Source organism: Notamacropus eugenii, chromosome 1 (assembly GCF_028372415.1).
Source record: "Notamacropus eugenii isolate mMacEug1 chromosome 1, mMacEug1.pri_v2, whole genome shotgun sequence".
Classification (NCBI taxonomy): domain Eukaryota; kingdom Metazoa; phylum Chordata; class Mammalia; order Diprotodontia; family Macropodidae; genus Notamacropus; species Notamacropus eugenii.
The window spans coordinates 210080364-210104020 of record NC_092872.1 but is presented as its reverse complement, the minus strand read 5'-3'; the positions used below and the strand labels follow the sequence as shown (position 1 = coordinate 210104020).

General features: G+C 38.9%; 1 protein-coding gene across 4 annotated transcripts in view; it reads left to right on the top strand.

Moving 5' to 3' along the window:
- The window catches only part of MYOF (myoferlin), a 143197-nt gene that overhangs the window by 58984 nt on the left and 60556 nt on the right, over positions 1-23657 (top strand). For 3 of the 4 annotated variants that reach the window (XM_072625447.1, XM_072625453.1, XM_072625436.1), the window contains exons 8-19: positions 624-686; positions 773-823; positions 2174-2204; positions 2727-2842; positions 5602-5728; positions 7599-7702; positions 8793-8861; positions 8970-9013; positions 11277-11359; positions 13296-13334; positions 17634-17758; positions 20999-21115. In XM_072625447.1, the coding sequence (XP_072481548.1) occupies positions 624-686; positions 773-823; positions 2174-2204; positions 2727-2842; positions 5602-5728; positions 7599-7702; positions 8793-8861; positions 8970-9013; positions 11277-11359; positions 13296-13334; positions 17634-17758; positions 20999-21115 (969 nt within the window). The remainder of the gene's footprint in view (positions 1-623; positions 687-772; positions 824-2173; positions 2205-2726; positions 2843-5601; positions 5729-7598; positions 7703-8792; positions 8862-8969; positions 9014-11276; positions 11360-13295; positions 13335-17633; positions 17759-20998; positions 21116-23657) is intronic. The other variant, XM_072625459.1, reaches the window with a different exon arrangement.

Sequence of the window (23657 nt, the reverse complement as noted above, 5' to 3'; positions counted from 1 at the left end):
GATGGAGTGCCAGATTTGAAGTAAAAAGTTTCAAATCCTTCCTTTGATTTACATAGAATGTTTATGTGGCCCTTTGGGGTTTGCCATTGAGGCAATGTGATGAAGTGGACAAAAGACTGGCCTGAAAAAAAAAGAAAGGAAAGGAAAAGACTCATCTGGTAGTCAGGAGAACCTGAATCTGAGTCTTCCCTCTGAAAGATCCGTGGGCAAATCACTTAAGTCTCTAAACTTCAATTTATTTATCTGTAAAATGGACTTTCTGTAATTTCTGTCTCATTCAGTTGTAAAGCTCAAGTGAGATAATGTGTGTGGAGTACTTTGCAAGCCTTGAAGTCCTAGATAAGTACCAACTATTGTTAAGTCACTTCACTGTTAGTGTCTAGGCTGCCTAGAGGATGGGTAGGGACTGGGGCTGTGATTTCATTGGTTTGGGGAACTACTAGATTGACACTTTCTCTGTAACTTATAGTCTGAAAGAGCTGAATGAGTGTCTATCTGGCCCAAATGAGCAACTTAATATGATTAAATCCATAGTTTAGTTATTTACTTAGCTTCCCCTCCCCCTTATTATGTCTAACTCTACAGATGGAATTCTTTTTTTCCCTTATTTTTTGTCTTAACAGTTATTTTTCTACAATGTCCACATGACTCCTCTGGAATTGGTTGATGAGACAATAAGCATTCGGGTAAGAAGAACCAAGGGCATTCAAAGGCCACAGATGGATCAGTGTCACACAAAGCTTGTGACTTTGGCCATTTTTTTCTCTTCCAGGTTTATGATTCTCATTCTTTGAGAGCAGACTGTCTGATGGGGGAGTTTAAGGTGGGTACCAAGAGGATACTTTCATCTCATTTCAGGGCTGTATAGAATCCCAAAGGAGGAGCTGATTCTCTGCCCCATGTTAGTTTGCCCCTCTTAGTGAGTCTCAAAATCATTCTATCCTGGCATCATGACATTCTCTGAAGGCAAGATGTAATGGTGCCAGGGGAGGGATATCAGCAGAGATCTTGCAGTCTTATGTCTTGGTTGGTAGTGAAATATGCAACTTACGCTACAGAAACAAGATGTATATCTACATTAAAGGTGAGAAGATTTAGATTGATCCTGTATCATTTTTCTTCCCACAGCTGCTTTTGTCCTATAATTGTATAAGTCATGGTTCTTTGTCTCTGAACTTAGTTCGGAATTCAGCAGGTCTGTAAGGGGTTAATTTTAGAAATCCAGTTCTCCTGCTAATCCCTAATCTACAAGGAATTTAGCTGACCTTGGGGGAATGTGTGTGTGTGTGTGTGTGTGTGTGTGTGTGTGTGTGTGTGTGTGTGTGTGTGTGTGAACAAGAGGGAGTCTGGCCTAATATGTTTATACCACCAAGCTATCCTTTAAGGATGTCTGGTTTATTTTCTTGCACTGGGACTCTCGGGAGGGAAGGAAGGGGTTTGTTCCTAGACCCCATTCCCTATGCCTCAGCTCTGCAGCCAGTCATATCCTTAACCATACCATTTCACCTACACTATTCTGTTTTTTGTTCTGTACTCCTTAGGGAAGGGGAACTGTCCTTTTCCTTGGGACCTTTGCATAAATGTCTCTGCTAATAAATGTTATCTTGTGTGGAGAATTATCTCAGTTTACCCTTTTGTTAAATTTTAATCATAACACAGGATTTACCATCTCTGTTGGTCCTCTGTGTATTAAAGTCATTGAATGTGCTGCAGTGTGGATTGGTTCTGTATCTGTCACTGAAATGCTTCTAGATCAATGGAGAAGTCCATCCTGCTGCCTCTCTTATTACAACATCTTTCTATGGCAATAATTATTTTCAAACCTCCGTTAGAGGTTGGGCAGGTGCCATGAGGTAGGCAAATCAAGCCAAGAAAGAATGGCAGGACATTTTCTTGAATATCTGAAATTGAAGGCAAATAGTTTGATGACATATTTCAAACAAATTCCAAATGTAGCAGGCTATTTCATTAGGTAATGATGTTCAAGCAGGGTCCAGACAACCATCTCTCAAGATTGATGTAAAGGAGATTTCTGCATTGGGTAGAAAGGTGTTCTAGACAATCCCTTCCCCCTCTTTTACTTCTTGGATTCCCTGAGTAAACATAAGAAGGGGAAGAAGTTTCATAAGATTAATTTCAAAATAATGTAAAATGCTTAAAACTTGTTTTTCAGATTGATGTTGGCTACATTTATGATGAACCTGGTAAGTAATATTTTCATTATCTTCAATTCTGAATCCCTCACTTCTCCTTCAGATAAAGCATTTTTAAGGGCTTATAAAGTAAAAGAAGAAAAGATTATCAAGGGGGCCTTAAGTCATCTGAACATATATGGTGGAGTTTGAATGCTTATACACTGTTGGAAAAACTCAGAGTTTCTCAACATAGGCGAGCAGAAATTCATTAATGATTTATTCATTTAGGGTAGGCATTTTTGGCCTTACCTTGACAAGAGCAGACACCTCTGGGAGCCTTATCAAACCCAGACCCAGAACAGGGACCATGCTGGCATTTCTGCAGGGACTTGTTTGGGACCAGGGAGATTTGGCATTTCCATAAAGGCAATCAACTATTTGAGAAAGAGCTGAGGAGGCTTTGTAGGATGAGGGGCAGACTCCCTTAAATACTTATTTTTTTCTCTAACAGTCTTAAAACCCCAGACCCGCCAACATTTCTTTAACTTCTTGCTTGGAAAAGGATTCCATTTCACCCCTTCTTGTTTTTAGGTCATGCTGTCATGAGAAAATGGCTTCTTCTAAACGACCCCGAAGATACAAGTTCTGGCGCTAAAGGCTACATGAAAGTCAGCATGTTTGTCCTGGGAACAGGAGATGAGCCCCCAGTGAGTATTTCTGAAGAAAGGTTCTACTTTTCTCATTTTTCACAAGTGAGAGATGGTCATGAACTAAGCAAGTGGTCAGTGGAGGAATGAGTCAGCACTCAGGATAACTCTTATTTGATAGCTGTTGGCATGTCAATGGCATTGATGCTCTGGAGAGTGATAGTAGGGAAGGGTCATTGGATCCTTGATTTAGATCTGGGAGGGACCTTAGAGGTTTTCTACTCCATCCCCTTTATTTTGTAGATTAAGCACCTGAGGCCCAGAGAGGAGAGTGACCTGTCCAGAGTTACCTAGCTTTTGGGGGAAGGCTTTGAACCAAGATCTTTAAGGACTCAAAGTGTAGTGCTCTAATGACTATACCGTACTTCTCCACATCACACAATTTATTGCCATTCTCGTCCATATTTTTCTTCTGTAGATACAGGCATTTTCCTGCCAAATGGTGTTAACTGGCTCTATGAAAAGTCCTCAGGCTAAAAGATGTTGTGATTCCTAGCAATCCAATTCAACCAACATTTATTAGGCACCTACTATGATCCAGCCATGGTACTAGGCACTGAATATTGAATGACAAAAACCAGACAGTGCCTGTTCTCAAGAAATGTACATTCTACTTAAGGAATAAAACATATTCCTCCCCTAGATAAGTAAATATAATATGGTATAAAGTAATTTCAAAATGAAGAAGGTATTAACAATGAGATCATTGATCAGGAAAGACCTGTGAAGGAGGCAGTATTTGAATAGGTCTCAAAAGAAAGCTGGAGATATAAAGAGATGGAGGAGAAGGGTGAGTGCCTATCAGGCCTGAGGGGACAGCTCATAAAAAGGTGTGGAGAAGGGAGGTGGAATGTGTATTGTGTGTGTACTGGAACAGAGAGAGTATGGAGGGAGAAAAATATGAAATAACATTGGAAAAGAAGATGAGAGTCACATTGTAAAGGGCTTTATACCCCAGGCTGAAGATTTTGTGTTTCGTCTCAGCAGCAAATTTTATACTGTAAAGATTTTTGAAGGGAGTGAGTATTGACGTGGTCAAATCTGTGTTTTAAGAATAATAATTTTCCAGCTTTGGGGGAAATGGATTACAGAGAGGAGAGACTGGATTCAGGGAGATGAATTAGCAGGCTATTGCAATAGCATGTACAGGCAAGAGTTGCTGAGGCAGTTTACATACCCATTCACATACTTACAAATACATACATATTTACATAGAGCAAAAGTGATGGATGCAAAAGTGGAATTCTCATGACTTGGCAACTGATAGGAAATGTAGGATGAGGGAACATGAAAGGTCAAGGATGCTTCCAAGGATGTGAACTTGGGTAACTAAAACAATGTTTGTTAAAATCAGAAAGTTGGAGGAATATGTATGGTTTTGAAAATGTGGAGTTCAAAGATGCCTGTGGGATGGACATCCAAGTGATGATATCTGGCAGGCAATTAGTTGGTGATGCAAGAGTAATATTCAGGCTAGAAGTTAGGGTGGGGTTTGGGACTCTTCTGCATAGAGATGATAAGTGAACATGAACAGTTGATGAGATCACCAACTGAGAGAAGAGAGGGGTAAGGACTGACCTTTGGCAGATGCCTATACTTAAAGGGAAAGAGTAGGATGATGACCCAGAAGAAGAGGCTGAGGAGAAACTGTCAGACAGAAGGAGAAAATCTCAGGGAAGGGACTGGCCAAGGTTCAAAAGCTTTAGAGGAGTCATATCCACTGAGGTCTGAGAGAGTGCCTCAAGTTCCTAAGAACAATCTTAGGATTTGGCTGACTATAATAATATTTTCATTATATCATGGTAGAGGCTGAGGACACTATTGATGAGGCTACTGAGAAATTATGTTGTTCAGAGCAGTGGTATGCAGGGTGTGCCTGGTTTCTGCCTGATATCTCTTAGATCCTAAGCCTAAGGGAACCTGAGTATTTTCAAGGATTACTGACCAGGGCCAAAATGGGGTCTTTGATACTCCATCTGGGGCACTGAAGGTTCAGCAACACTCCTGAGTGTGGCTCAAGGCAGATCAAATTGGGAAGTATTTAACAAAACAAAAGAATAAGTCCTCTTCTACACCGTGGGGAGGAAGTCACCCAGCTGCAAGGGGTATCTTCCATAGCTTTGGTATTTCTGAAGGGAAGCTGTACCCTCTGCAGCATCAGACACTGGTTTCTGGGACCTTCTTGGACAGAGCCACAACCAATTCAAGCAAGTTGTGAATTTTTATGTGTCCCATGACTAATTCTAGAGAGGCAGCATGGCATATTGCCTCCAGAGGGCTCTCACTGAAATTAGGGAAAATGATTCAGGTCCTGTCTCTGACAAATACTATCTGACTGGCTATGGACACATCACTGAACCACCCTGTCCTTATGTAACTTCCTAAGGTTACAAATGGAGAGTAAAATAAAAAGTTTTCTGGTTCCAGAGTTGGAGGACTTCAGTTCAAAGGCCACACCTCCTTCTTGCTATCTCTGTGACCCTGAACAAATCACTTCATATCCCTGGGTCTCAGTTTCCTCATCAGTAAAATTAAGGGATTGGATTAGATGGTTTCTAAGATAACCTTTTAGAGCTAGATATATGTCTATGGTCTCTTTTGTAATTTCAACACATATGTAGCAGGTGCTTTGTCTTTAGTAGGAACTTCATGTTTATTTGATTGGTTAATTATAATGGTACCATTTGGTCTGCCACAAGCAGTGCTTTCTATATATATAAAATTCTGGTGTGTAATTTGTAACTATGTGTCCCCAACAGACAGAGAAGAGAGATCGAGACAATGACAGTGATGATGTGGAGAGTAACTTGCTACTTCCTGCCGGGATTGCCCTGCGATGGGTGACTTTCGTCTTGAAAATTTATAGAGCTGAGGATATTCCTCAGAGTAAGTACTCATTAAATCTTGTCATTGAGACTGTGAAGCAGTAATCTATATAAAGAAATATAGATTGTGTTATAAAGGACTTGTGTTAGAGAGAGAGAGAGAGAGAGAGAGAGAGAGAGAGAGAGAGAGAGAGAGAGAGAGAGAGAGAGAGAGAGAGAGCTTTTCATTCTAGCCCTTCTAGCTGTAGGACTTTGAACAAGTCATTTCACCTTTTCAGTCAGTTTCCTCCTCTGAAAAATTTGGGGGTTGGGGAGGGCAAGAAGTTCAATAAGTCAGTGAGGCATAATGAGAAGACTGATGGACTCAGAGTCAGATTCAGCTTATAGTTTGGCCACATGGCAGTGGCCAAATTATGAACTTCTGAGTCTGTTTTTACCATCTATAAAATGGAGAAAATGGTACCTGCCTTGCTCACCACCCAAATTTTTTATGAAGAAAGCTCTTTACAATCTAGTGAATACTGAAGAAAGATGAGCCTCCAGCATTACCATCTCCTCCAATAAAATTCAGATTTTAGACACAATGCAGTTTCTCCAAGAGTATGTTCGTTTGGTCACTGGAGAATCAGCATACCTTCAAAGTTCAGATGGCTTTTTTAATGTTTATAGGTGGTTTAAAGTTTGTGTAATTATTAGCTTTCCCCGCATCCTTATTTTTTTCATATTTAAATATTTTCTTTGATTCCTATCAAAGGGGGCCACAGGAGCAAGGGCCATTTTGTATTTATTTGGGTTGCCATGGCCAAAACATTCACCGAAAGGTGTTTATCATTAATGAACCTCTTCTTACTTAGCTTAGGGTGATCCTCAGAGAGCAGACCATCTGTTACTGGGAGGGCACTCAGAGCCTTTCCATTATGATTGAAGCCTGACAAAATTTAATCAACTGTTTTAGCCTTCCAGAACTCAGGGCTGCCTCAACAACACAATGAGGTATCAGAATCAGACTTCTAACTAAATAGTTTGATTATCTAGACAAATCTCTTTACTCTTGAAACATCTACAAAAACTGAAAGAAAACCATTATCACTAATGCAAAATTGAGCTTCTTCACTGAAGCATGGTAGAGTATGTTTGAGGTCAGGAGGATCATTCCAGTTCCTGGTACTTGGACTAGTGAATGTTTAACAGAAAACTTCCCACTTAAAAGTACTCTGTCCCCTAAACTCACATTGTTATTTATAAATAACAGCAGCCAGAAGACTAAGTCACCATATGTGGGACTGTAACTACATGATTTTAACACTGTTATAAAAACCAGAAGGCTACATACATCATACTTTTTCTAGAAACATTACCTAACTTCAGTCCAAGCATTATCTGTAAATTAATTGTGGTGTTTCTGTTCCATATTTTTAATGTTTAATAAATCATTGGTCTGGGACATTTCTAACAGATGACACCAACTTCTTTTTCAAGTTGATACCTGTGACATACCTTGATTTACCCAAGCTATCCCTACTATATAGGCTTTCTTGATTAAGGCTAAAGCCACCATCAGGACCAAGAGCATTTTGGAACCAGCTCTAATTAGATCATAAGCAGATTGTTAAATTTTCAGTGTGAGCATTTACATCCCAGAAATTGGCAAATTCTACAATTAGGACTTGATTTATTGTTTGGTTGATTGTCCTAGACTTTAAAAATGGTGGAGAAAATGTTAATAATACAAATTAAACTTAAAAGTGTGTCCAGTCTATACTTTTCCCCTGGCAAGCCAGATGTTAAACATTTACCAGCACTCTTCTGTATGCTCCTAACTCTTGCTGCTTCTAATGATAAATTCTCCGTTCATTCAAGGCATATTTGTTTTTAATTTCTATGTTTTTAAGATCCAATTTACTATCTCCTATCTATATTTTCATTTCTAGTGGATGATGCCTTCTCACAGACTGTCAAGGAAATATTTGGAGGCAATGTAGACAAGAAAAATCTAGTGGATCCATTTGTAGAAGTTTGTTTTGCTGGAAAAAGGGTGTGTATAGACACGATCTGAACAAGGATGCTTATAGAAATAAATGTTTAAAACCATGTCTACTGCCTAAAGCTGATAGTTATACATCAAACAGATTCACTATTCAACTGGCCCTAGGAAGAACATTCTGATCCTTGGCAAATTTGACAAGTCTATGCCCTTATACCTGGTTCATTTCTCAGTTAGTTGGAAGATGGGCCAAGTTCAAGATAATCCCCTCCTCTACCCTGCTCAGAGGCCAAGAACTTTTACCCCAAATCCTCACATGAGCCCCAGTGGTCATAAGGTTTCAGTGCAATCAAAAGAAACTTCCTTAGTTAGGAACCTCTACGGTAGGAAGAAATGTAATCTTTTCTTTTTGTTTCAAAGATGCCAAGAACTAAAGATAAGATCCTTCCAGACCATAATGATATACCTCAAATAAATAGTATGTGGTGTAGAGGCTAGAGAGCTGAAGCCAGGAAGCCCTGCCTGGGTCCAGTCTTGTGCCTTTGACACATACTGCTTGTGTGACCCTGGGGAAGGCCCTTGACCTCTTGGTATCCTAGACACTTTCATAATCTATATATGTCAGAGAAGACACAGACCTGCATCATTAGAGGGAGTTTCTCTACCAGAAAGGTCCCTATACTGATGAAATCATGGGTCTAATCCCCTATTCCTTATGTTTTAAAGACCTGCCATGTCATATAAATCTAAGTGATTTCTTATTTTTGCTAGCAAGCTTGGACAACTTAAACACCTGTAACTTTGTGTTGTTGTTTTGTCTTGATTTTTTATTTTATATTCCTTATAACCATCACACAAGAAATCTGATAGTTAATCATCAATCAAGCAACAGACCCAAGAATTGATTGCTTGGCATAGATCAACCAGGTGGACCAGTATAGGCTATTTATCATATTTGATAAAATTCTCAGTTATATACTATGTAATTGGCTAATGAAGGACCACGTCTATACATATTATATTACTGTAGTTCAGTGGTACTGAACCCACAAAATGATGGTGCCAGACAATAGATTGTACCATTCTATTGTGGAAATTATAAACTTGAACTAATGTTGCTTTATGATGGTGATTTTTTCAGGTTTCCACAAGCATAATAGAAAAAAATGCAAATCCAGAGTGGAATCAAGCTGTCAACCTTCAAATCAAGGTTGAGTATTTCATCTATTTGGGGAGAATTTTTTTAATGTCAAAATAATAACTTCAGCAATTATTACTTAGTTTTAGAGATGACAATTTCTTTTTTTCTTTTTAACAGTTTCCTTCAATGTGTGAAAAAATAAAGTTAACAATATTTGACTGGTGAGTTAAAACTTCTGATTGGTTTCTGTACCAGTCTAAAAACAATTTCAATTGTAACTGTTCCTTTTCCAAATTCTCCTCGAGCTCTTGGTCTGGATCTAATCACACTTAGTGTGGTCATTCCCTTTTCTGCCCACCCCTTCCACTCCTTAGAGTGTAAGGTCCATGAGGCTAGGAATTGTTTAGTTTTTGTCTTTGTATCTCCACCCCTGGCACAATTTCTGGCTTGTAATAGGTATTTATTGATTGGTTGATATTTATCTGTGTGGATGAAACATTCTTTGGACTGTATCATTTGAAAGCATTTTTTATCTATTTATTCTCAGTGCCTAGAGATGTAAACAAGACTTAATAAATACAAGGAAGAAAGAGAGGGGAGGGAAGGAGATTTTAATTAGTGATACAGAGAGGCATTGAGGGGCAATCTAATGCAATGAATACAGAGCTGGGTGAGTCAAAGAACTTGATTTAGTGCCTTCCTCTGCCACATTGGCTGAGAGATACTTGTGTTTTGCCCTTAGACTTCTCTCTAAGATCTTACATTGCTGGAAAAGGACTGATTTGCATTGATAGAGGGGATTTCTTCACCAGGAGTTTTCTAAACCAATGAAACCGCAGATCTGGATTCCACTTCCCCTCCCAAAAAGGGGAACCCTGGGTGAAATAATCATCATAGGATCTTAGTCTCTTGTTAACAATACAACCCGTAGCAATGCAGAAGTGTTGGGGTGGGGGTGAGAAGGAACCTTCCCTCTGTCTGTGTCTTTGGACTTACTGGAAAGATACCTGTTAGCCCAGGTCTCCCTAATATAATAAACCAACTTTCTCATGGGAATTGAGCCAAAAGGAGGCCAGCCTTGATTATGTAACTAATTGGGACAACAATAAGATGTTGCCCAATCAGAAGTGATATCACAAAGCTCCTTTGCTAGAAATTGTGTTCACTGACAGAGGATGCAGTTAATTATTTTATTTCCCCAGCATATGATACTTTTATGTTTGGAAAGGCACACTTTCTATGCCCTTCTGGAGCTTTGCCAGTTGGGTGTATCCAGATTGGTGCAGTGAGATGGGTCCAATGTTCACACAAATTATATAATGAACCTATAGAAGGCAATTTTGAACCAGAGAAATGCCTTAACAAAAATTCAATTTAATTCTGTTCAGTTCAATTCAATTCAACAAACATTTATTAAATACCTCTATGTGCAAGGCATTAAGGATACAAAGAAAAAAATATGACACAGGGTTTGCTTGAGAAGCTTAAAATGTAATGAGAGAGAAATATATACATATGGTACAACAGTGGATGGGATAAATGTAGAGGGGGATTAGGAATGAAGAAGGTGGGAGGGAAGAGGGCAGTCAAAATGTTCATTCCAATAAACACATACTACAATCAATATCAATCCAGCATCATTCCTGTAGGGGAAATGAATAAGTCACAGGAGGGTATCCCCTGTAGAATCCCCAAAGGTTGGTCTAGTTATCTTCCCTGGTGTGCAGAAGAAAATTGAACCTAATGCTCAATGCATGGAGGTTATAATTATCTTGCTCATGCAAGTTGGGTCTGATATTTCCTCAGTTACTAAGGAAAGAATTTACATGAGTGAGTGGGACTATTTATAACTCCCATGAGTACCCCCAGAAAAACATGTTTATATATGGAGGAAAGTAATTGTGTGGAGCTGTGATGGTTGACCACTCCAATGACTGACTATTACATAGGAAATGATTGCCAATTCTCTCGGATACCCAGGGAAGACACATAAAGATGTATATATACTCGAAAAATGCAGTTTGGTCCCTCTCAAAGCCACCTCTGAGGAAAGCTCCTGGTAGACCACACTGCAGACATGTCATGGAAGACTGTGCCTTCCTGTCATGGGTGGGGCCTTTGCTCATTCACCACAGATGTAGGGGAATTATTGAGCTTACTCTAGTTGAATCATCCTGATAGTGCATATAATTCCCACATCACCAAATGAACCCAATAAAAATTCTACTTTTAAAATAATTATGTCAAGTCTTTAATGCATTTGTCTCACTGACTGAGAGGAAAGAGATACAGCTTGAAATTCTTATTAATTTACAAACTCCTTGATGGCAGGAATTATTTCATCTTTTGTCTTTGTATATTCCCAATACCTAGCACAATACCTGGCTCTCAGTAAGTGCTTCATAAATACTTGTTGATGGCTTGATTTGCCCATCATAGCTTCCGTCTGCATAGGACAAAGCATCAATCTCTTCTTTCTTGCAGGGACCGCCTTACCAAGAATGATGTAGTTGGAACGACCTATCTGTATCTCTCTAAAATTGCAGCATCAGGTGGAGAAGTTGAAGGTAAATCACCCAGTCTATGTTCAAGGGAGATGATACAAAGACCCCAGACTAGAATATTTTGAAACAGACCAGTATAGATGGGGACCAAGTCTGAAAAACAAAATATAGTCAATCCAGTGAAACATTTTAGCAATGTTACGGTCATGACTAAGCAATGCAGTTAATTCACAGATAATCACAGCAGCTCAAACCACTTGTGGGATCAGGTTTCCCACCCACTATTTATGCATGCCTCTTGTTCTCACTGAGGGGGGTCTTTCTAACTAACAGGTGTCAGTTATCTGTGGGTATCATGATGAAGTCATGGAAAGCCTGAACATAAAATAACCATTTGGGAGATAGAGGCTCCATCTACTTCCCATTTTAGCAATGTTGTGTTAAAGGACAGGGTATTATAAATAAGCCTGAGTCCACTAATGATAATAGGTTATGTATCCATCTCTGCTTTGGTATGGAGTTAATATTTGGTGCCAGACCTCTGGCTTCAAGCTAGGATTTTGAAATAAAGGTTTCTTAACACAGCTTATAAAGCATAAATGACCCATGATTCTTTAATACTCTTTTGCAAGATTGAAACTCTAGGACAGAGGTGGATTAATGCAGTAACTTGAAAAGGGTCAAGGACTTTAGGTTCCTCCAAATCTGGCTCTATTTTATTTTGTAAGTTGAGTTGTAATAAGAATTGATTGGAGGGTTTGTGGAGATCAGTGCTAGCCATGAAGTTAACTTTGTGGCCCATCTATTATTTATTAGCCTCAGGTCCTGGAAAAAATCCCCAAATTATTGATGCCAGGACTATTGAGAAGGCTGACAACCTTGGAAAAGCTATTAGTTCAATAGAGGCCTTCTCTTATGGCCCAGATGGTTTATTAGTGTTTGCTCTCTCTCATTTTATTTCATTGATTGCTGTTGTGATAATAATGATGTTATCAACAGTAATAGATAACATTCATAGAGTGCATGAAGATTTACACAGTGCTTTACAAATACTATCTTATTTGCTCCTCACAAGAACCCTGTAAGGTAGGAGCTATTATTGTCCCCATTTTATAGACAAGGAAACAGACCAAGAGAAGTCACTTGCCTAGTCTAGGGCAGAATTTAAACACAGGTCTCCTTGATTCCCATTCTAACACTACTCACTAGTCTCCCCAACTGCCTCAAAGGGATAGATATCCTAGACTTTCCCAGATTTGAGGTACTCTGAGACTCTATTTTTCTATTAAAAATCACATTGCAATACTAGGTGAGCCCTTACTGAGGGACAAAAATATGTTTGGGATCAAATATCACAGGGTCATGGAAGTGAGAGCCAACATGCCATAGTAGATTGAGATCTAACCATGGACTCAGGAAGAGCCAGTTTCAAGTTCTACTCTTGGTAGATCCTGGCTACATGACCCTTACTGAATCTCTCACTGCCCTCTAAGTGAGCCCTCTAAGACTAAAAGTTTCAGAACATTTACTAATCAGCATTAGTAGAAGTTTACTCTCTGTGATTTCTCTAGTTGGGAACATTTCCTCTGTGGAGAAATAGTTATGGACCCCATGGTCTCAAATTCTAGATCCCTGACCCCAAAGCAGTCAAGTATGGGACAAAGGATTTTTAATAAAAATTTAAAATATTACACCTACCCCCTCCTCAGTACAACCCCTCCAGGCTCCTGATGGTCACTTCTTTTGGATGTATCTTTCTTTGAGGCTGGTTCAATGTAGGAAATCTTGTGGAAGGATTTTTGGGGGAGGGGGACAAAAATTTCTTAGTTTTTTTTTAACCCTGTTCTGCCAGGTTGGTGTAAAAGAGGATGACTATATATTCTGAATTTGAGTTAACTTCAGTGTTGCTAAACCAACTACTTAATAAATTAATTCTTTCAGTGTTCCATAATACCTGCATTTCTCTTGTTGTTTAACCAGTCATATTTTTACAATATAGATTCTTCACCTTCGGGAGCTTGGGCTGCATCATCTACAGGTTTCATGTTTTGTGACCTATGCCCTCCACTGCCCAGACTATCTTTCATTGTTTATCATATAAAAGACGTTCATTTTTAAAATGGAGGTTTCACATTTTGTCTTTCCCCAAATGGTTTTGGCAGTGGAATCGTCTCCATGTTACTTGTGCATGACAGTGCTGCAGAGCTGAGCTTGGCAATGAACCTGCTTATGTGATGCTAGATCTCCCACAATTCCCTCCTGTACCTTAGATGCTCTTTGTGCTGCCTGCCTGCCCTATAATTAATGTCTTATGAGACTGTTCAATTGTTTTATAACCCATGTTCTTTTTGTGCTCTCTGGCTACATAGATATGGACACCAAGGTCAGTGGTTCTGGAATTGGATGTAATTTTTTTCACTTAAGCCCAAGACATTGATTTCATTGATTTTTCCATCTGGTTGGAAAATACAAACTGTTTTCATGCTTGGCCACCAAAATACAAAAAATATGTAATGTAATACAAGGAGACGTGAGTGAATCAAAAGCACAAAGCCTATTTGAAGTTCCCTCAGATCTCAATGTTTAAATAATTGGGTTTTTAGAAAATATTGTTCAGCATTATTAATTAGCAACAACCATATTAATTCAAGAGAATTCTCTTTCCCTTGCACCATTCCTCCCCTCAACCCCATGGTGCTAGAAGCCAGTAAGGGTTGACTCAGGATGGATGGAATTTCTTCCCTTTCACCTCAGAAGGAACATGGAGAAGAGAAGGTTCTGGATGGTAAATGTCTTGCTTGTATACACTCTAGTGCTCAGCCCTCAACTGGATCATGTCCAGAGCTAGTGCTGGGCTCTAGGACTTTATGCTCAGTGATGGCCCATGAGGATCAAATTTTAGGCCATTCTGATTGATATAGAAGGCAACTAGATGGCCCAGTGGATAGAGCACTGGACCTGGAATCAGAAAGACTCATCTTCCTGAGTTCAAATCTGGCCTCGGTCACTTACTAGCTGTGTGATACTGGGCAAGTCACTTAACCTTGTTTGCCTCAATTTCCTCATCTATAAAATGAGTTAGAGAAGGAAATGGCAAACCACTGCAGTATCTTTGCCAAGAAAACCCAAATAGGCTCATGAAGGGTTGGACATGACTGAAAAATGACCAAATAACAACAATTTACATTGAAACACTGAAGATTCATCAGCTTTATAATTTATTAATAAACCTTTAAAAAGCCAGGAAATGCATTGTAGGGGAGGGTTCTAATGATCCACAAGATGAATATGAGTCACCAATGTAAGATTTGGGGGGCAAAACTAACATGATATTGAGTTATATTGAAAAGAGTAGAAAAGGCCAAAGGTAGAGGTATGACCCTCCCTCTATATTTTATATTTATCAGACTATGAATAGAATGTTGTGTTCAGTTTTGGTCACCACATTTTTTTAAAGGATGTGGAAGAACTGGCAAGGGTTCAGGAAAGATTCAACAAAATCAGTATAGGACTAAGGGTCTAAAGCCCTGACCTCCAGTCATAGTTCTGTCCCTTACTCACCATGTGACTTTGAACAAGTCATTTGCACATGTGAGCCTCAGTTTTCTCATCCCTCCAAAGGTAATGCCTGGCAGTCACTAAGAGATTCAGGAGAATGTGTCTCAGGCTCTAAAGAGTTCCCAAGGAGCCCAAAGAGGAGTTTGTTCCAAAATATGTTGAGCCTTAGAACCATCTTTGAAATAAGTATATAACCTCTCAAGGTGATTGCTTTGAAGAATAAGCTTCTTTGGATGTCAAGGTCCCAATGTCTTGAGGGTATGATTTGGTCTCTTTGATTCATAATTGCATTTTAATAGGACAGTACCATAGTGTGCTCAATAGATGCTTGATTGAATAGAATTGAACTGATAGAAAGAAAATGACCTTAAGGAAGGAAGAACATAAGAGGAAATTTCTTGACCTTCAAATGGGTGATTAATTTGGAAAAACTGAAAGTTCATTAAAAGTTTTTCTTTTCCTTCTAAAAAGGCCATCAAAAAGAGATGAAATAGTCATTCTCAGGGAGGAGAAAAGACAAATATCTGTCCCAAATGGTTTAAATATTTACTTGAGTGATTCAGGGACCTACCCCATATGAACAAAGAGGGAAAATAGGGTAGAGAGATAAAGAATAAACAGATAATGAATGGTCTAAGCCTGGTTCTCATATAACTCATTCTGTCACCTTGGGACAAGCTACCTTTCTCTCTGGGGCCCTTCTTTAAGGTTGAAGCAGATGATCTCTGAGGTTCCCTGCAGATGGAGGACTCTATGTTTCTTTAGAATTTCCTCCTTCCCCCTGCCCCCTACTTCTCATTATTGTTGCTGTTTGGTTGTGTCCAACTCTCTAGGACCCCATTTAGGATTTTCTTGGCAGAGATACTGGAGTGGTTTGCTATTCCTTCTCCAGCTCATTTTACAGATGAGGAAACTGAGGCAAACAGGGTTAAGTGATTTATCCAGCACACAGTTAGTAAGTGTCTGAGACCAGATTTGAACTCAGGAAGATGAGTCTTCCTGACTCCAAGTCTACCTATTATTATTATCATTATTAGTATTTGTTTATTGTAAAATAAGGAAAGCCTATTAGGTACTTACCCAGCAAATCCTCCATGCCTCACTTCATATACTGCCGAGTACATCAAGCCATCTATACTTCGGTAACAGATCTATGCAATAGCGGTGGCCCTCCTGTTTGGAAACCTTGTTCATCTATTTTCATCTTTTACTCTTATTTTTATCTTCAATAACTTCATCATTTTACCTTGTAAACTGTGTGTGTGTGTGATGAAAATCACTCTCTGGTGAAACTGTGGAATCTTAGATAAGTGTTACCCAATAACTAAATACAGTGCGGCACTCTAGGCCATCACAAGGAGCTGCTTTTCCTCTTCATTCTTTGTCTCTTTCCTTCGAGTTTTTCATCTTGACTCTCTTTCTGTCTCTAGCAAGACACACTCAGAGAATTTTCAACAGCAGGCATGGGAATCTCTGCCCTCTGCCTCTACCCATAAAAGCCCCAGGCACATTTATGAGTGCATGGAAGAGTGAAATGATCTACATAATGTTAGTGCTCTATGTCTCCAAACCCATGAAAGATTTATGATTTCATCAGAGTAGAACCCTGAATTCCCTACCTCCAGCACCCAGCTATGACTTCATAGTTAAATTGCAGGGAGCTGCCTGAGACACAAAAAGGGTCAACCCAGATATTGCTGATGAGAAGTTTAGCCCCCCAGTCGGGATGCCAGGTGGCTTCTATGTCTGCATCTTCTCCTTGCTGATCCATTGTATTGTTTGGACAGTATCATGTACTGACTTTCTTTGCTTCACTTTAAGATGTAAAATGACCAAATCTTCATGGGAAGACCTTAGAGGTCACCTAGACCAACTTCCTGTACAGTTAAGAATTCCCTCCACCACATCTCTGATACTCTAGGCAGTCATCTGACTTCTGCTTGAACACCCTCAGGGATGGGGTGTTCAATACCACCTTAGGAAGCCTATTCCATTTTTGAACATTTGGGAAATGAGCCAGATTCTACCTCCTTGCATTGTTAGTTTGACCTCCAGATAGGAAAAAAAGTCCTTGTCCTACATGGCAGCCCTTCAGGTATTTGACGTCAGCAGCCAAGCCTTCATGTCCCCCAAGTCTTCAGCTAATTAAGCTATGAGGTTTGTCTGATATCCAGAAGAGACAGTAATGGATGATGACATTTGTGATGATTTAAAAGTGCTTTTTTTTCTAATCTTGGAGAAAATATTGTAAACTAATGGAGTGAGTTACCATGTAACCCATTAACTCTAAACAAGCAATTTTTACATACTCATAACTAACTGCTTATCTTTTAAGTAACTGCTTAAGGCTGAATAATATTTTTAGAAAAAATAAGATGTGTTCAACTTACTAAATTTCCTTAACAAATATAAATGTAATTATAGTTTTTCATTCAACTTCAATGACATATGTAATTTTCATTTTTGAAAATGAAAATTCATTTGTGAATTGATAGAAATATGATAAAGAACAATTTGAAAACCTATTCTTCCATTTAAATGAAATTCATAAGTCATAAGACTAGCACAATGTTTGGGTGGCAAACAGAGACAATCATTTGATTTGTTCTTTTAGAGCAACCAGAAGCATCATCATAAGTGCTTATTGTCTGCATTAATGTAACTAATGCACCTGTGGAATAAAACAGCCTCACACCGTTAACTAACAACTAACTCCCAGAAAAACCTAAGAGATTAAAATTCCAGTGTCTGTGATCTAATAGTGATATTTGCTTCTCAGGGAGAACAGGAGAAACAGAAGTTGGCTTCGTACCAACATTTGGACCTTGTTATCTAAATCTTTATGGAAGTCCAAGAGAATACACTGGATTCCCTGATCCATATGATGACTTGAATTCTGGAAAGGTTGGTCTCCAATGAAGTGAAAGCTTTTAACAGTTGACTGATGGTAATGGTTTCTTACTATAATATAATTGCTATGGCCAGACTTTGTATTTAGGGGAAACTCAAATCTCACTTTGCCTCCCTCCCCCCAAACCATTTACCATTTAATTGGGTGATGGGGAAATAGAACTCTTTTTCTCCTTTGCCAAAGCACTTGGATTCTTACTGTAATTATTTAAGATAAAATATTTCTGGACTAGACACAGTTAGTCCTTTTGGAGGACATTTATTCCTTTCCCTTAAAGCACAGATTTGCCAAATAACCACTTTTAGAATGCAAGTATCACTGAGAGGGTTAATACCAAGTGATTGACAGCCATTCTTGTCTTAGATTCAGACAGTCATAGTCAACGAACATCTATTAAGAAACTACTGTGTGCTAAACATTGGGGATACAAAGAAAGGGATAAGATGCTTAAGGAACTCACATTCTAATAGGGGAGATAAATACATAAAAAAGGAGCTGAAAAGGTATATTGTGGGCATGTGAGAGGGGGTGTTACCTAGTTCAGGGGCATGGTAAAGTCATTCATCCAGGGCAGGACATGATCTGAGGAGGTGTGAGTTTCTGAGTTAATTTTATTTTGCAAAATGATGAGTTCTGGATTTGTGAAGTCCCCAGAGAGTAGCCTGAGTAGAAAAGCATGAGAATTTCTCTCTGAGTGTCCTCTGTAAATAGTGGAGGATTAGGGAGGAGCTCCTAGATGTTCATTTCCCTGCCTCTCCAGAAGGAGGGAGGAGTTCCAGGGGCCAGGGATATTGAGGAAATGAGAACGTCTGAGTTGATTTCATCTTACAGAATTATGAGTCTCCAGAGATGATGAAGTCCAAAAAAGTAGCCCAGTGGGAAATGATGTCTTAGTTACATATATAACACCCTGTTAAAATGCTTTGCTCATTTCGATCTGGAAGGGACCCTTAAGTCCCTCTTGAACTTTAGAGAGTTTACTCTATATAAAGAGTTATGAGTGGAATCACAATCACGCCAAGCCCTCAATTAGTAAAATTCCTAATGTAGCGAGAGGTTGGGTTCTCTACCTAACTTTACTTTCCTATATATCTCTAGTCAACCTCTGACCTCGTTGTGGTTCAGGCAAAATCACTGTTTTGGAATATTTGTGTAATGAAACAAGGAGCCCTCCCTTATAATGAAGAATGAAAAAAAGAGGAAAAAATCCCCATCAAACTAATCAATGCATCAGCCAAGTCTGATATCTAGAGTTCCATACCAATGGTTCCATATCTCTGCAAAGAAGCCAATGCTAAAATCCTTATGCAGGGAATTCTTGCACTGGGTTTAGGCCAAATGGACGTACTTTAAGACACTCTTTAAATTTGTTTTGCTTATTGAGTGATCCCAGGCAAGTCACTTAACCTCTCAGGGCTCTAGACAACTCTTTCATTGGTATCAAAAAATTCCTCATCCAGTCCCTGCCCCTTGGCCTTTTTGGTGACTCTAGAATAGAATATTTTTGATAAGCCCCCAAGAACATTTCTCCCATGAAACTTTCTCTGTTAACTCCAGCCAATACTCCTCTCTTCAAAACTCTCCCCTGATTGTATTATGTAATCTGGTCCTTGATTTGCAAAGACTGCCATGTTGGACTTTGACTCAGCATTGGAGGAGGAAGGGAAAACCCACTGGCTGTTTGTCCCTAATTTCTCATACCTTTTGGGGCCTCCAATTAACAGCCTTTCATCGCTTTCCCAGATTCTTCCCATGGAACTTCAATATGGTCTTTAGCCTGTTTCCATCTTTGACTCATATAAAGTATAGACCCTTGAGGGTAGGGATTGTTTCATTTTTATCTCTGTATTCTCAGCCACAGTTCTGCCTTGCATATAGTAACCACTTAAGTATGTGTGGAATTGAATTGATGGTGTTCACTTTAACACTTTATGATTAAACTGTCTTGCACTCTAGTCATTCCTTCTGTTAATTAATAATAATAATATGTAGATGTGGCTTTAATTTTTACAAAGTGCTTCATATATATTATCTCATTTGTTTAAATATTGATGTCCCAAAAGTCTGGAAGCCTTGGTGAGGATCAGGTTATGACTCTTAGAGGTAGCTAGGTGGCACAGTGGATAGAGCACTGGGCCTGGATCAGGAGGACCTGAGTTTAAATTTGGCATCAAACATGTATTAGCTGTATGACTAACCTCTATTTAACCTCTGCCTGTCTGTTTCTATGACTGTAAAACGGGACTAATAGTAGCACCTACCTCTAGGGTTGTTATGAAGAACAAATGAAATAATATTTATAAAGCACTTAGCAGAGTGCTTGGCACATAATAGGCACTTCAAAAATACTTGTCTCCTTCCCCAGTGCCCTTCACAGCACAGTATGCAATCAATATTTGTTGAAATGATTAAACTCTTGAGAAATAATAACATACCAGAATCTAATGATAGTCAATGGCTCCTGCCCTCCATGATTCCTCCTCTCCCTCCTCCCACCAGAGATTATCTCACCAAGGACTTAATTCGACAGAATGAATATCCTGTTAGATGGTACCCAAACCACTCCCAAAGGCTGATAAACCCACAGAAATAGGGAGGTAAATCCAGGCAACTCTAAGTCTTTCCTTTTCTAAATATACTTTGGAAAATTAAATCTGGATCTAATATAGTCTTTGAGAGGCCTGGAGGATCCCTCTATATATATGCATAATACATACATACATACATACATCTATATCTACATACACGTATGTATGTATATATGTAGCCATAGATATATAGATCATTTTCCATATCCTTGAATTCAAATGATCTCAGTGGTCTATGCTCAGTTGTTCTAATACAATGCTCTATTTTAAAACATATATTTAATTTAGTAGGAAAACATGCTATATTCATATTTCATCAGTAATCCATGCTTACTTACATTTATTTACTCCTCTAGAAAGTTTAGTTGTTCAGACCATGGAGCATAACCATCCACTTACCGGTAGCTTACCCAAATTACTGGGAACAACAATTTCAAGAATGCTCCAAGAATCTTCTAGACTGTCTTTAAGTTTTAACTTAGGGATAAGCTAGATTCTCACCACTGTCCCTGGTCTGTTGGATTGGGACCTGAAGCCTTGGCCAAAAAAAACCAAGCCCCCTCATATAGTAGGGGTGTAAGGCACACAGAAAAGTCATCTTATTGGTTTGTACTCACATTAATAACACGTATCACTGCCTTTCAGGGTGAAGGAGTTGCTTACAGAGGTCGGATCCTGGTTGAACTGTGTACTTTACTTGAGAAAACACCCCCTGACAAAAAAGTTGAAACCATACCCAGTGATGACTTGCTGGTTGTTGAGGTAACTTCTGAGCTCAGATATCATGTTAATCAATTCAAATGCTCATAATGTTTATACAAGCTAGATGATTGCTTGTACTTAGGTTGTATTTTTTCTTCACCCATGTTAGATCAGGAAATGCATCTGAGGGTTGACTGGGAAATTAAAAGGTCAGCTTAGAAGGTGCTTTATACAGATCATAACATTTGATCATCACAATAGTCTTTTGAGATAGATCATTTGGTGTCTCTATCCCCATTTTCTAGGTAAGGAAACTGAGGCTTAGAGATATTAAGTGACTTATTTAATGTCATGGTAAGGAGAAGGTGTCATTTCAACATTGTAAGGATCCATGACTTCATCTGTTGAGTATTCTCTCCTTATTATAGTAGATGGTCTTTATAAGTTGCTATGGCTGAAAAAAAAAGTATCACCTGGTTAGTCAATCATTACCAACTAGTAATGATCCTCTCCAATTTAGCTAGGCTTGTCTTTGCATGAGGGACACACATCTAGTCTAGTTGCATGTGGATTTGAATCTCTTTGGTAGGTAGCTTACCCTTCAAGAATCCTGAGTCCATAATGAGACATCAGTACAGGTTTTTCTTGGAAGAGTGTATAGTCATTCCCGTTTTCCACAGGTAGAAACTGATAGTCTGAGATAACCAGGTCAGAAACTGAGAGATGAAGTGAAAGAGCCAGCATGGCTTCATCAAGAACAGGTCATACCAGACTAGTCTCATTCTTGTAGATAAGATAAAGAGATGATGGATTAGATGATAATATAATGAGATAGATTTAGATAGATTGCTGGACTCAAAGAGTAGCTGTTAATGGTTTAATATCAAAATAGTAGGAAGTCTGAGGTGAGAGACCCCCATCTTCTGCAGTATTGTATTCAGTTTGAAATAACATTGATGAGCCAAAGAAAATCCAGAGGAGATCTACCAGGAGAATGAAAGGCCTTGAATTCATGATAGATGAGAACCAGTTGAGGAAACTGGGCACGTGCAACCTGGAGACGAAAAGACCCAGTGGGACTATCTGGCTTCAAGTATCTGAAAACCTGCTAAGCAGAAGAGAGATTGAATTCATTCTGTTTGGTCCCAGTGGGCAGACCCAGGAGCAGTGAGTATAAGCTGCAAAAATCCAAATTTAGGCTTTTTGTGAGGAAACATTTTTCAACAATTAGAGATGTTCCAATATGGAGTGAACTGCATTGAGGGGTGATGGGTTCCTCTGTCTTAGAGGTTTTCAAATAGAATTTCAATGACCACTTGTCAGTTTTCTTACAATGGATGTTCCTTTCACATGAAGTGTTCTAAATGACCCCTGAGGTCTCTTCCCACTTTCAGATTTTATAATTTCTCTCTGTGACTCATCCAAGGTCACACGGTAAGTGGTGTGGGTTTGGGCCTTAATTCTTTCCATTCTACTAAGCTTCTTCATTTTATATGAAGGATATGAAAGTCAGGATAACTACCAGGATTATTTAAGCCAGACTTTATCTATGACATTTTTGGAACATGACTAATCTCCCACTTAAGTAATAAGAAAAGGCCAAATGAGATTAAACATCCAATGGAAACTTAAGTTCAGCCTACTCTTTGGAGGTACAAGTGGGCTGCAACACATTACAGATGAGGAATTACACAGAAGATGTAGTGTAAAGGATATCTGTCATCAGAAAAACGTGGGACTGGAAAAAAAAGATGGGCCTGTCCTGGGCCAAGAATGAGAGGTTACTGATAGACAGGTCTTGTTCTCCATTTGGATCCTCGTAATGTCAAGAAAATGATGACACTAGCTGTGTGACCTTGGGAAAGTCATTTAACCCCAATTGCCTTGTCTTCCTCCCTCAAAAAAAGAGAAAGGAAATGAAGGGAGCACCTCCAACATGTGGTGGTATTATAAAAGGACAAGGACAAAGGTCATACCAAAGTCACAGGTGTGACATATATGAGAGTCTGTCCATCAATATATTTGAGACCTGCTGACTGCCTATTTGCTGAAGGCTCTGAATGATCAAGGAAGCGTTTACTCAGTTGTGCTTCTTTTTTTCTTTTAAATGCTATTTTTCCAAATTATATGTAAAGATAATTTTAGCATTCATTTAAAAAATGTTGTGTTCCAAACTTTCTCCCTCCTTTACTCTCCTTCCCCTCCCTGAAATGATAAGCAACTTTGACATAGGTTATACATGTACTTCATGAAAAACATTTCCATATTAGTTATACTAGGAAAGAAAACACAAAGCTAAAGGAAAACACCATGAAAAAATAATAATCTGTGCTTCTTATCAAAACTTAACATTGTACTAAAACACTGTATGATTTCCAATAAGAATTGGTTATTATAAAACAAAGGTTATTCTGGATAAAACCTCAACTAACCAGAAAACTGCCTTTACCAACAGTGAAATTTTACTGTGGTTACTCTCCCTTTAATTCATAAGGCAGGAAAGACCATCACAAGTCCTTGAGACTATAGCCTGGTCCTGGCTGCAAGGGAAACCATGCTCTTGAGGCACACCCACAGCAGACAAGGTGGGCATGATCATGAA